We start from the raw sequence: 14,356 nt of genomic DNA, 5'->3' as shown, positions 1-14,356 counted from the left end.
ACAGAAAGTACTTGAAACAGAATCGGATGATGAAAATGAACAAACAGAGGGTCGAGTTCTGAGAAAGAGAACTTGGATTGGAGAAAGGAATGAGAAAGAATTGAGGCCGAAAAGGGTTGTGAGAGGAGATCGTTGGCCTAACAATAGAGTTAAAAGGCTGAGATATAGAATAATAAGAGCAAATTCATCGAAAGCTGAACAAGTGAATGAAATATCAAGTCAAAGTTCAAAGGCTGAAGGAAAGGAATCAAAAGAATCGAAAGAACCAGAAGAAGTCAAAAGAGTGAGAAAACCTAACCAAAAGTATAGGTCGCCGGAATGGATGTATGTGACACTGCCTGAAGGTGAAGAGGTGGAAAGTCAAGGAAGTCCAGAGGAGGCCGTACGAGAAGTGGTTGAGGAAGATACTGGTGAAATCCTGAAAGTACTCTTGACTGACATTGGAGAAGAGTCGGATACTGAGGATTTGGATTTGAATGTTGAAGATCTAATACAATTTGATGTTGAAGAAAGTGGAGTGAAAAATGATGAGTATCCAAACTGAGTAAAAGAAAGATTCACTTGGATCAAGTGAGCGAAGAGATCATTTGGATAAACTGAAAGCTGAAGAATTGCTGAAGAATTGCTGAAGAATTTTGAAGAGTTTAAACAGTAGCGGAGTAGTAGAGGCTAAACTAAAATGGCTAACATAGAGGATAATCAAAATAGATGTGCCTTCTTTAAAAGGTGGTGTAGGATGTGCTGCTGCTGTACTGGATTATTAATGCTTCTATGGGGTATTTTAGTTTTATTAATTACTTTTAAGGTTGAATTTGGGATGAATACAGAAAATGTGACAAACATACAGAAGAGTTCACAAAAAGTAGTTCCAATTAATAGTAATTACATACACAAAGATAGGTCAATTAATAATTTTTCTAGTAACGTGTTTTCTAAACTATTATATGAATATGTGAAGACAATGGAAGTCAGGGATTGCTATGTCTGTATGCAGTTACCTGCATCTGTTTCAGAGGGTGTTACTTATCACCATTTGCCAGCTACATATGGTATTTCTTGTAGTATTTTAAGTAGTGTTTTTTATTTGTTAGGGAAAGTAGATTATAAGATGTCTAACAGAGATAGTATTTTTGGGCACTTGCCAATGAACAAAGAGCTGAATCCAGCTAAAGAAGCTAACACTTTTGGTGAGATTTTTATTGAAGAAAGAGGATTAACATTAGATTACATTTTTAAGAATAATTTAACTTGCAGTCTGAAAGAAGAGGAGAAAGCTTTCCTGGATATGGTAGAGGAAAGGAGAGTGAACATGCATGAGAAAGCGGGAAAATATGGAGTGAGTGAGACAATTTGGGACATTGAGATGGGGAAGGAGTTGAAAAATGGGGCTAGTCCAACTTTAGCTCTAGATGCACCGCAGAAGGGTAAACTATGTATTACCAGAAAGAAATCCCAATATGATACGTATTTCGTGGGGACTAGTGAATGCCATGATACATACTTCGTTGCGACAGGTTGGGGTTTCAGAGGTGGAGAGGATACAATTTTTCCAGGAGTGTACTATGTTTGTGGGAACAAGGCTTATTACAAGTTGCCTGACCATTGGTATGGCACATGTTATGTGGGCCTGGTTTTTCCTAAGATTTTTCATACAGATAAAATTAAAGATGTAGAAGATATTAACTTATTAACACGTTTTAAGAGAGAAACTTGGTCTGAAATTGTGGGTGATATTTTTGGGGTTTTGATTCCAGCAGTGGGAATTTCTTTTAATGCTTATGGAATTCGGAAACGGTCCACAGTGGTTGATCGCTTATCGACAAATACCGCAGGAGGGTTTCTTTTGGTGAATACGGAATTAAGTGCCGTACGTGCCATGTCTATGCAAAATCGACTTGCCCTTGATATTCTATTGGCCAAGGAGGGTGGAGTCTGTGGAATTTTGAAAGTTCAACATTGTTGCACTTACATTCCTGACGAAAGTAAAGACCTGAAGGTCTATATCAGAAATATTACTGATTTGCATGAAGATTTAGTACCACTTGAAGCTGGGAGTTTGTGGACTAAAATAGCTAATAAGATGATAGCTGTTAAGGATTTTATTGCAAAAATAGGTAGTACAATTATAGGTAGAATATTGTTTCCCTTGTCTTGTATAATTGTGGCTTCATTAATAATAAGATTGGTGTGTGTGTGTTGTAAAAACAGGGGAGGGAGAAAGAAATTGAATAAAGAAAAGAAAAACAAGAGGTCGAAGAGAGAACCGCAAGAAATTGAACTAGAAGAATTGAGGGAGAGTGTTTATTTAGAGACAAAAAGGGATGATGAAAGAGAGACTGGTGTTTAATGTTGTGTAAGGGGAAAAGACATTTCTGATTTCTCCTAAAATGATTAAAATTTCCACTAATTTTTTTTTTGGGTTTATTTGGTGATAAAATCACCAAAGGGGGGATTGCTGGAGCAGAGTTTTCTTTCAGAAAATTCATGGGCTTTTGAAGCTCTGGCATGTCTATGCGTATTATTAAATTATTAATGATTGACAATTAATTATTTGTCTTGTGCAAGTATGTTTTACTAATCAACCTGTTTGTCCTAACACAAGAGAAAGTTACATGAGGGTTAGCTTATATGTGCTGTTTCTGTATTTACAATAACGTGCAAGTTTTCATGTTTAAACGTTGCTGTGTGCTGTTTATTTTTGAGCACAAAACGCTGTCTGAATTAATGCTTTTTTATGTTGCAAAGCTAGATAAATCCATACACATAAGGGTATTAGTGGGATTAACACTGTTTAATCATTATGCTGTAGTAACGTTTATTTTGTCTTTTTAATTGAAGATGGTCTATTGTGGCCTATGAAGGCCTTAATCGAGCTGAGAATATTTCGAAGCCTGGTTGTGGCTTATTCTGGGATGTGGCAAGGGAGACCCCTGCTGGAAAAAGGTCGAAGACAACTGACCGTGGTCCTTATTGTGTTTTTCCATGAGGACATCAGCAGTTTGGAGGATCTCCAAAAGAAATGATTCGTCCTTGGTGGACAAAGGAGCTTTAGAAATGAACAATGTACTGTAGCCCGGTTGCCGAGGGAAGTGAACAAGTTGGATACTTTAATAGTTTCTGTTTCTTGGTTCCTGTTCCGTAGTTCACGTCTTGGGACTTTTCCTGAGCGGAGATTTCCAGATGTAGCAATGTTACATTCCTTCCTTCTCGTTCTGCTCAGTGATACAGTTTAACTTGCCAATTTTATGTGTGTTTCTATTGTATTTTTCATTATAAGAATTGTTAGCTTAGGGAGGGTTTTTGCCACTTGCCATTTTACCTTCGCTGCGTGAACTTGCGTTGCTGAGGATCGATGCTGAGGGACTCCGTCTTGAGAGACTTTTCCGAGAGACTTGTCCTGACCCGTTCTGACACTTAGTTAGAATAGGTAACTATGAGAACTGATTTATTCTGATTGATTTATTTGACTAATTTAGATAAAGCAATATAACTTTTAAACATGGTGTTGAATATTCTTTCTTGTCAATTATTGTGTACATTTTTGATCATTATTGTATAGATTGTATAGAGTATGTTTAGGGACAATCTCTATAATTAGGTCCTATCGTCCTCGATATAGATGCAGGGTGTTTAGGTGTTTTCTTCCCACAGGTTTATTGCCAGTAGAGTATTTGAGCGTATGTTAGTGAAATGGGCCCTAGCGTATGATGAATGTATGTGCGTGCAACTGTGAGATTACTCTATCCGTGGTAGTGGGCATATTTTTGATACCCTGATCTCTATCAGTAGCAAAAGGTGTTAAGGAAAATGTTTTTATGAAACTGCAAAACCTACATGACCTGTGTAAGGTTCATACTCACTGGTGGACTGAGTGACGAATGACACCTTGTAAGATGACCACATGCTCACACAACACAGGACACAGGCTATGAGGCCAAAGACCTGAAAAGAAAAAGTACAGATAAGATTAAGCAAAAGGCAATTCATTTTCTATGCTGAAATACAAACTTGTGACATTCATCTAACAAATGAGGCTACCAATGTTCACGACAATGGGTCTTGGCTTGCTAGTCTAGTGTTTTTGTTTTTAGCGGTTTACCGAGGTTGGTCCACAGACAATATTAATAAGTACATTTTTAATAATAACTCCTTTTAGAAGCAGTCTTCCATTCCATGATTTGATTGTCTTGGATTGAGAGTCAAAACTACTTACAGACAACCGGCCCCATACTACACCACTGACTTGAAATATTCAGAGGAGTTCCATATGATCCACAAGACCGCTTACAAATGGAACAAAGGTTGGTTGGTTGGTTGAAAACACTACCTAACATTAGATCCCACAGGTCAGGTGTATTGCCAAGTCTATGAAGATGTAATCACCACCTTCTTAGAAGTATGAAAGGTGAAACTGTATGACAATAATGCTGGGTATTTAGCCCGGGATGGAACATTTGGAGTTGAAATCCCTCATCGCGGACTTTGTAACTTGGTTGAGTTGTCAGGGCCCAGGTCATGGAAGATTGGATGAGTGGTTAACATTTCACGATAATAACTTAACACAGTAAAATTATAGCACAACACACATTTTGATGAATCAAGTTCTAGGCCAAATCTCTGAAATTTAAAAGCCATCAAGGGAAGGGTCTTTGTACAGTCAAACAGCCTTGGTTGCAACAGGCCTGTTCCACCATGCAGTGCTTTTCAATATTCTGACTAACTAGAGACTAGGACACCAGTGCGTTATATGTGTTAGGAACAAACGGGTCACTCGCATATTAATATAGTGACTACATTTGTAATATGTACATAGCTGTATTAGGTTTCTTGGTGAGACCTTGCTTATGTACTGCGGCCCTGACAATTTGTAATAACTAAGCTGTCAAGGCTGTTCTGAAGGATGTCAATGAATCCGTGTAAAGTAGCCATAACCGGAGTAAATTCCAAGAAATGGGACGTTGGTAGGAAACAACTCTCTCAATTTACTGAGCCTCTTAGTCAGACGTCAGATGAACATGTGCACTTCTCCAGCATGAATAATAGCACACGTTTCCTTGTTTTAGAAAGCCAACTATGAAGTCCAAAAATTGGCTCCATTGGAAAAAAATAGCATCCAAAAAATAAACTAATACAATATCAAGCTCCTCCTGAAGAAATATTGTGTCTCTTAAGGCATTGTTGAAGCCCAATGTAATCCACAGGCCCTTGGTAATATTACTGGTGATCACGGGGTCCTTAGTACTGTTGGTTGAAAGTCTAGGTATTAGCCATTAAGACCTACCTAAATTTTGACCTCCATGTGGTCAACTGCACTTCAAAAACACACATTAGTTCTTGGGAACTAGGATTTTCCTCTTCTGTTCCCCAGGTCCTCTCCCACACTCGCAGAGTAAGAATAAAAGGAAGAGCTATGGAACTCCCTCCATCCTGGTGTTCCGGCAGTCCTCAATCATCTACATTTCGGAGAAGCTCTTAAAACCTAGCTTATCAATGGTATTTTGTAATCTGGGTTTTCAGACTGCTGGCTACCTGATCTCTAGCACTGGGCCAACTCGCTGAGGTTATTGACTGGTGCCATAAAATCATCCATTCTTTGGGGCATTCCAAGTAACCACGGGCGGTCCAAGGAATTGTTGCATTCCATAAATCCCAGGATCCCTATTGCTGCATCATTCTATCCTTATAATCCCTCAGGGTTTTTGCGACTGATTTTTGGGGCATTTTGGGCCTTTGAAGAATTGCATCAATGAATTAAAGAGCAATTAGGTAAGGAATGATTCCTGTATGTTGTGCAGCCCTTGGTGCTAGTGCTGAACATTATTGTGGGCTATTGAACCCTAAAAAGTATTTTTGAGGATTCCTGTGGACTCTGGGTTTTCAGGAGGATGGTGAGAGCATACTGAAGATGCTGGGTCCTTAGAGCCATTAGGGCTAATGAAGTGGATGGTGGTGGACAACATCCTTAGGACCATTGTTGAAGCACCATGTGGAGCACGAGGCTCTCACAAGTTTCGCTGAGGTTGCCTTCACAGGTTTCCCTCACACATCTTGATTTGTGGCAAATGAACACTATTATTTTACTGTATTTGGCCTGCATTGAGCATCGGATTAAAGCAACAGTAAAGAGATTGCAAGACTTGGATGTTGACACTATGATTCAAGCAGAGTCAACATGAATCATTAGGGGAGGGCTTAGAAATGAAGGATTTGCACGTTTGACGACAGGTCTTCTCAGTATTCAGTTCCTCTTGTTAACTGTTACTGCATTGTTTATAAGGTCTTGAAGATTCACTCCAAAATGCAGAAGAAGTCTACTTTTTGCAAGGACACTCAAAGCAGGTTGGAAAGGGAATAAAGGGCTGGTAAATAAACTCTAAAGTAGTGTCTATTTTGTTGTCTAACATAATGCACCAATCCAAAAATGAGAAGAATTCTTTGCATACACCCCCAGAGAAGAGCTCCAGGTTTATGCACAAGCCTATGTACACCTCCTCAAGCACAAACAGAACTAAAGGCAAGCTTACAGATGGAAACAATAAGTTAGCATACAGCCTGGATATTCCAATGAAGGCTTTGAAGTAGATATCAGTGCTTTCTGCACAAGCCACCAAGTAGAATCATGGAGGCTTTATACACAAACCAGGAATTTAGTCACACTCCATCATCAGTAGCCAAGGGTTTAGCCACAAGCCATTAAGAAGACACGATGGATTTGAGCACTTGGCCACATGTAGAAACCATGGCCGTATACATAAGCTCTCTAAAAAACATACCATGGAGGTATGCAGAAGCCGTTAAGTAAAAAACATGGGTTTAGCAAAAAGAAATCAATGCAAGAAGAAACCATGACTATGTACAAGCCCTCACACAAATTAAATAAGTTTATAAATGAGCTCAAGGGTACCCCAATAAATAGGGACTACCTCATATGTTCCATATTAGTAGTTTCAGATCTTTCTGATAAAGATGTTTGAAGAAAACAGCTTAAATTGGTCATAAAAGTAAATTTTAAAAATGAGGTTAATTACTATGTCCAGCCCTAAAGCAGGGTGCACTATACCACAGGTGTGGACATATCTGCATAAGAAGATATGCCCTACAATATTTAAGCAAAAACAACAATTGATGGACAGAATGCAAAACAATGTCATACATTCACCCCAGTACAGAGATCTGGACCTAAATCCATCGTTTTTTTACTCACCATGCCATTCCAGTTTGAACCCAGCCATATGCAAATCAGTCTTGGCCCTGTGCCTCATGGGAACAGTCCAGACCGAACTGCCAAGCCAGGTCCTCCCTGGACTGGAAACAAGCATCCTAGGACCGGTTTCGGGGTTTCACCCCTCTTCAGCCAGGATAGCTTGATTCCAGTGGCATGGAGATCACGGGACCCACGTCTGGGCATACCCTTCCCATTTGGGGTGAAAAATGCAAAAACAACAGTTGGACAGAATGCAGAACAATGTCATACATTTACCCCAATACAGAGATTTGGGCCTAAATCCATCATTTTTTTTGCTCACCATGCCATTCCAGTTTGAACCCAGCCATATGCAAATCGGTCTTGACCCTGTGCTTCTGGGGAACAGTCCAGCCCAAACTGCCAAGCCAGGTCCTCCCCGGACTGGAAACAAGCATCCCAGGACCGGTTTTGGGGGTTTCACCCCTCTTCAGCCAGGATAGCTTGATTCCAGGGGCAATATTTAAGTCCATTCTTAGATATTGTACGTGCCATGGAAGCTCTAGAGAGTACATGGGGTGGAAACTCGACAACTTGAGTTCCCCAGTACCATGATGGCTTCACTGAACAAAGGAGTGTTTGGTACCAAAAACTCCTCTCAATAAACCCATACTGATGCCAGTGTGGGATTTATTGAACCATGTACTCAGAGGGCACCTCAGAGGTGCCGCCTGAAAGCCTACCAACCCTGGTGAGGTCACAGACTGGCTGTAGGCAGCCTGCCACCATCATACATGTTTCTGGACCCCTGAGTCAAGAGCCTCTGCTCTCTGGGACCAGACACGATGCATATCCTGGGCAGAGGTGTCATAACCGCTCCCTCAGGATGGGCACAGTGCTCGATAGAGAAGCTTCAAAGGCTTGCCACCTTTGTAATGCAACACCCAGCTTCTACCGCTAGCAGCAGATAGCAGCCCCCGGTTTTCACCCCCACTTTGGGTGGAAAAACCGGTGGGAAGAATAGGAGGTGTGCCTACCTCTGCAAACTCCACCCCTAAGATGGGGGAGGCGAGGTGATGCACATCTTTCAGTCCCGGCCATCTTAAAGATTGGGAGACACCTCCAATCAGGACTAGGCATTGGCCCTACCTGCTACTCCCCTAAAATGCCCCTAAATTTAGTATTCAAGTGGCTCGACGAGACTTGGAATCTAGTTACCTGCAATCTAAACAGGACGATGAAGAATATGCCATGCAGAGAAGCCTGAAGAGGACTACTGATTTGTCCCCAGCCCTACCAGCCTGTCTTCAAAGACCCTGCGATAAGACGATGCCTGTCCTGCAGCCAGCAACTTCCAGAAACCCAAGGGAAACTTATTGAACTATGACAGAGACTAGAACTCCCGAGGACTCCGGTGCCCTCCGGATCAGCGAGTCCTGCTCACTTTTCACCAGAGGCCTTTGGCCTGTGTACATATGTACCACCAACCCAGAGCAGGTTCCGCAGCGATCCGGACCTCCAGTCCAGGAGTTGGCTGGCCCCTCCTGGACTCCAGGCTGCTGCCTGCATTGAGAGGCTCCCCCTGACAGAGACTGGCTCTGGTATGAAGACTCCGATGTCTAAAGGCACCTCTGCACCCATAGCCCCTGTGCCTTTGTGAGCTGAACTGACAGTGTCCCTATGACTCCCTACATCTCTACTTGATTCTGCGGTCGTTATTCTCCCTCCTGCAATATCCAGTGCGACGCCTACAGCCTGTTTGTCCTAAGCAAGTCCCTCATTGAAGAGCATTGGGTGCCCGACACTGTATTTGCAACCTGCACCTGGCCGCTGGTGGTATGTTTAGTGCTGCTTTGTGCCACCTCCCCCCCCCCCCAATGCTTGCTTTAACCCCCAAGCTTGGCCCCTGCAACCATTTACCTACCTGCAAGCAGTGTGGCTTTGAGCACCCCAAGTCTCCTATGAAACGCATTGGGCCTTACCCAGATTTTGACCTCTGCACTCGGCCACCCCTGTGCTGCTGGTGGTGCAGTTTTAATACTCACTTGACCCTTGCCCCTGCTGACCTTTGGTCCCGAAGATTGGAATTGTAAGTTGCGTACTTACCTGTATAATCGCACTATTGTGTTCTTCCGTAGGATAACAGTGAACTGTTCAAAACTTGCAGTGTCAACGTTTAAAAGCATTAAGTATTTTTCCTGTTAAACATACTTACCTTATTACGAGGATCTTGGTCTTAAAATAACACTTGGACAACGGTTTTTTTTTTAAATTGGTGTTGATCTCCTTTTTGAGTTGTGTGCCACTTATTAGTCATGTGTGTGCAATAAATGTCTTCCACTCCTCTGTGTTAGGCCTAAGGCTGCTTGCCCATACTACCACTTATAAAGTACTTTGGGTTTTAAATTGAGCCCTGTACACTTCTGGGGAACCCCTAGGCTTTGTGCCCAGTATAACCATCTAGTGGCATACCATATACAGAGCCAGCTTCTTACAAGGACAAAAATGTGTGACAAGTTCTAGCTAAGTGTCCAAGTCTAAGCATATGACAGGCAATTACATCAAATATGCAGGAGTTATGTCAATGGAAATAAATAAAATCACATGCACTGCAAGGTGAACCCCTTCTTGGTCATGCACCGTGAGTACCGCCAGAGCCCGGCATCAATGCGCCGTCTCTGCACCCCACCCTGCGTCTTTCCAAAATCTTTCCACATTCTCATTTTTCCTTCCCCTCGTCTTTTTAATTTCACAATCCCTTCTACTTGCTTGAGTATTTATTGCCACCCCGTCGCTGCAGTCTCAAGATCCGTATGCACGGCCCATCAAGCTCCTCACACTTTTATTAGTATCTCATCAGATTTGTCCAACTTCACTTTTTTATTTCCTCTTCTTTCTTTGTTTAGTCCATGTCCACGTATTTTTATCTTGAACAGTGTCTCAAGTGTTATTTTTTTTCTCGCCTTCTCTGTATTTCTTCATTTTTCTTTTGCCTGGTTCCATTGTCTTGTTTTTCCCTCATTCGCTCTTCCCTCAAATACACCATGTTTATATTCCTTCATCCGATTTTGTTTACACCCACACTTTCAGTTTTTCTTTTTCCACTTGTGCTTTCATTGCCTTTAAATTCGGTCTACCCCTTACTATTATTTCCTCATACTTTTTCTCCCCTTGCCTTTTATTTATTTGTTTATAAAGTTTTATATAGCGCAAACATGATCCCGAAGGATATTCAAGCGCATTAAGATAGGAGGGAAGGAAGGTAATAAGTTGCAGTACCGGTATCATATAAGAATAATACATAAAACATTTACAACATAAAAAGGGTCAATAAAAAGTAAAACAATAAGTGGTCCAAGGCATGTTGAACGGGGAGCAAATGATAGGTTAAAAGAAGAGCAACACTCAGTGCAGGTCCCAAGTTTGTAAGACCAGAGCCTTAGAACAGATGATCCAAAGCTAATTAAGGTAAGAACCTGTTCATAAAAAATCTTTTAGCTTCCAATTTGAAAGAAACCATGGAGGGGATTCTGCATACTTCCAGTGGAAGAGAGTTCCAGATCTTTGGGGCAGCGCCGGAGAATGCTCGGTGGCATGTTCTCTTTTTGCAAAAGATCTGTGGTTTCAGGAGGAAAGAGTTAGCACTTCTTGAGGGTCTACCGCCTCCGGATAGTTCAAGCTTTTGCACTAGATAACTGGGGGTTTTGAGATGGAGGGCTTTGTGAGACAGGAAGGCAATCTTTAGCTGAATTCATGCTTCGTAGGGCAACCACTTAAGGGATTTTAGGACTGGGGGTATGTTCGCATTTCTGTTGGTACCCGTAACCTACTAGCAGCAGAGTTCAATGAAGCCCTTAGTTGGGCCAAGGTATACTTGGGGAGGCCACAGAGCTTATTACTGCCATATTCTAGTCTCGGCAAAACAAGCGCTTGGACTACCTGCTTGAAATCAGCTTGAGGGAGGAAAGGTTTGATGTTCCGGAGTGTCCTCAACAGGTGATTAGCTCCCTTACACACATTGCTGATATGATTCTTCATGTTCAGATGCTTGTCCAGAGTGATTCCGAGAGATTTGGCATAGTCAATGATGAGGGGGGGGGGGAGCAGTTGAAGGCAGTGAGGTGGTTCATCCAAAGGTCTAACTAGGGGATGTGATTTGGAGGCAAAATGAGAAGGAATTCTGTTTTGGAGGTGTTGAGCAGGAGGTGGTTCTCGGTTAACCAGTTTTGAGTAGACGTTAGAGTAGTGTTGAGTGATATGAGGTTATCCGGGGAGGATATTTTCAAGTAGAGTTGCTTATCATCCGCATACATGTGGAAAAGAATGTTCGTGGAATTTAGTGTATTGGCTAAAGGTTCCAAGAACAGAGTATAGGAGATAGGGCGGACCCTTGGGGGACCCCCATGGAGACTAAAGAGGGATGGGAGAGAGAGTGGTTTGCCTTGATTCTTTGTGATCTATAGTAGAGGAAGGACGAGAACCATTGCAACACCCGACCAGAGAGGCCCATCCTGTTCTTCAAAATACATAGGAGGTTGTCATGATTGACAGTGTCAAACACAGTGTAAAGGTCAAGGAGGATTAGTAGGCAGGATTCATTTTGGTCAAGCATTTTTAAAATGTCATCCATAACGTGAGTCAGAGCTGATTCAGTGCTGTGCCAACTCCGAAAGCCAGATTGATGCTGGTCAAGGAGTTGGAAGTTCTCCATGTGTGAACAGAGTTGTGATTGGACGCATTTTTCTAGGAATTTGGCTAAGGTAGGGATGTTAGCGATAGGGTGGAAGTTGTTAAGGTCAGCACCATCTGCATTAGGTTTTTTAGTATGGGTGATACCTGAGCTGCTTTTAGGCAATCTGGGATCATGCCTTGTGACAATGAAGCATTGATGATCTTTGCTTTCCTCCTTCGCATTTTATTCTTTCATCATCACTTTAGTAGCTCGTTCTAATTTTTTTTAATGTCGCCACACAATTTTACTCCCTCGTTTTTATTATTTTATCACCTTCTCGACTCCCGCACATTTTTATTCTTCACCGTTTTACTCCCCAGCTTTTTATTGCATCCTCTCCTTGTCTGTTATCACTCAATTTGTTTAACTTTTCCTTACCACTTTACTCGCTCACTTTATTATTTCCTCAATATTTCCTTTTATGCTTATATTTATTATTTCCGCTTTCATTGCTTCACTCTCTTGCATCATGTTTTCTTACTATTGTCTCACCGTATCTTCACCATTTAACTTACCTAGCTCTTTTTCTTCCTCTCCTCATATTTTAGACTTTTTCTCTTCGGTGCTTTACTTTTGCCATTCTAATCCTGTTTGAGTTCCGCAGTAGTGTGCTACTCACCGAAAAGCGATTCAACACCTCATTAGGAATAGCAAGCGCTATATAATTGCAAACCTTTTTCCCTCTGTCCCTCCCTATCATTCTCAATCCAAATAACAGACTAACATATCCACCGCTGAAACCACTTCATATTTCACTATGCTAATTCATCAATAATCCTTTAAGGGTTCGGGAGTAGCGTGCTAGTCACCGAAAATTAGCTTTATTACCTCATATGGGGCAGCAAGTACTATATAAATGCAAACCTTTTTCCACCACTCAAATTACTTTCATATTTCACTATACTAATGCCCCACTAATCCTTAATGGGTTCCGGAGTAGTGTGCTACTCGCCAAAAAAGCGCTTTGACGCCTCGTCAGGGGTAGCAATCACTATATAAATGCAATTACAATACATTTCTATTTCATTTAACCCTGTCAATATGAATTATCAATTGAAAGTGTTCCTTATGAAATAAAATACATAAGAAGCCACATTTAACAGTTTAAAGTTATATTTACATGAGGAATGGAATATTGAGGAATGCCTCTACTTTAGGAGAACTCTTAACAAAACATGTTACCTCTGTTACCATCAATACGCTTATCAACTTTTTTGGAGTGGATTTTTATTTTCCACTCAGTACATGTCATATACAAATACTACATTACATATCTTTCTTCAAGATCTGTTGATGCTGTGCGGCTATGACTAAAACTAAGACCAAATTACTTGGAAACATTTAACAAAAATCAAATAAACAAATGAACAATCATATATGTTAACAATACCCACATAAAAGACAAAAAACAATCCTAAATTATACTTATTTCAGACAACAATATATAAAGTGTTGAACATATAAAGAAAGTCCTGCACTATTCACATATTGTTGAGGACTTGTTGTCGTGTTTATTCCTTATGATTCTTTAAGGCTCGCCTCATCGAAGAACCAACGCGTTTCGACCTTCTACGTCTGGCATCAGCTGGGGATCCGCTCGATTCCTCACATAGCTATTAATCGTGTTCGAACGCGATTAATAGCTATGTGAGGAATCGAGCGGATCCCCAGCTGATGCCAGATATTGTATGACTGATCGTTGTGGAGCTATTCATTGAACCGTCACGCAGTAGACCTGCAAAGGTGCTGCTCCCCTTTTTCCCAGAGCCGCCATAATACACGAGAGCCCGGACCTGGCAGATCCAGGCTACCCTTTTTGACTGGATGCTTTCCTCTGCTCTAGTTCACTTGAGCTTTTTCCTGGAGCTACAAGATCGTAGAAATCTATCATCTTTAAAACTCGTTTGCGATATCCCCAGTTCTATGTACAACAATTGTCTACCCTGATGAAGACCTTCGACAATAAGTGCCACGTAGAAGGTCGAAACGCGTTGGTTCTTCGATGAGGCGAGCCTTAAAGAATCATAAGGAATAAACACGACGTCAAGTCCTCAACAATATTTGTTAAACATCTAAAATAGTATTGTAAACCTGATTTCCCAAAAATCTATAGGCTACCTCCCTTTGGCACTCCAAAATATTATTGCTCTGTGAGGACTAGAAGAACAGAAGTCCCTGGAACACTATGTGAATAGTGCAGGACTTTCTTTATATGTTCAACACTTTATATATTGTTGTCTGAAATAAGTATAATTTAGGATTGTTTTTTGTCTTTTATGTGGGTATTGTTAACATATATGATTGTTCATCTGTTTATTTGATTTTTGTTAAATGTTTCCAAGTAATTTGGTCTTAGTTTTAGTCATAGCCGCACAGCATCAACATATCTTGATGAAAGATATGTAATGTAGTATTTGTATATGACATGTACTGAGTGGAAA

At 41.1% G+C, this 14,356-nt stretch overlaps 1 protein-coding gene across 1 annotated transcript in view; it reads right to left on the bottom strand.

Moving 5' to 3' along the window:
- CMTM7 (CKLF like MARVEL transmembrane domain containing 7) overlaps positions 1–14,356 on the bottom strand; it is a 144,424-nt gene that overhangs the window by 26,499 nt on the left and 103,569 nt on the right. Inside the window, exon 4 of the mRNA XM_085630580.1 lies at positions 3,861–3,942. Within this exon, the coding sequence (XP_085486706.1) occupies positions 3,861–3,942 (82 nt within the window). The remainder of the gene's footprint in view (positions 1–3,860; positions 3,943–14,356) is intronic.

Source organism: Triturus cristatus, chromosome 10 (assembly GCF_964204655.1).
Source record: "Triturus cristatus chromosome 10, aTriCri1.1, whole genome shotgun sequence".
Lineage (NCBI taxonomy): Eukaryota > Metazoa > Chordata > Amphibia > Caudata > Salamandridae > Triturus > Triturus cristatus.
This window is presented reverse-complemented; position numbering and strand designations above follow the sequence as displayed.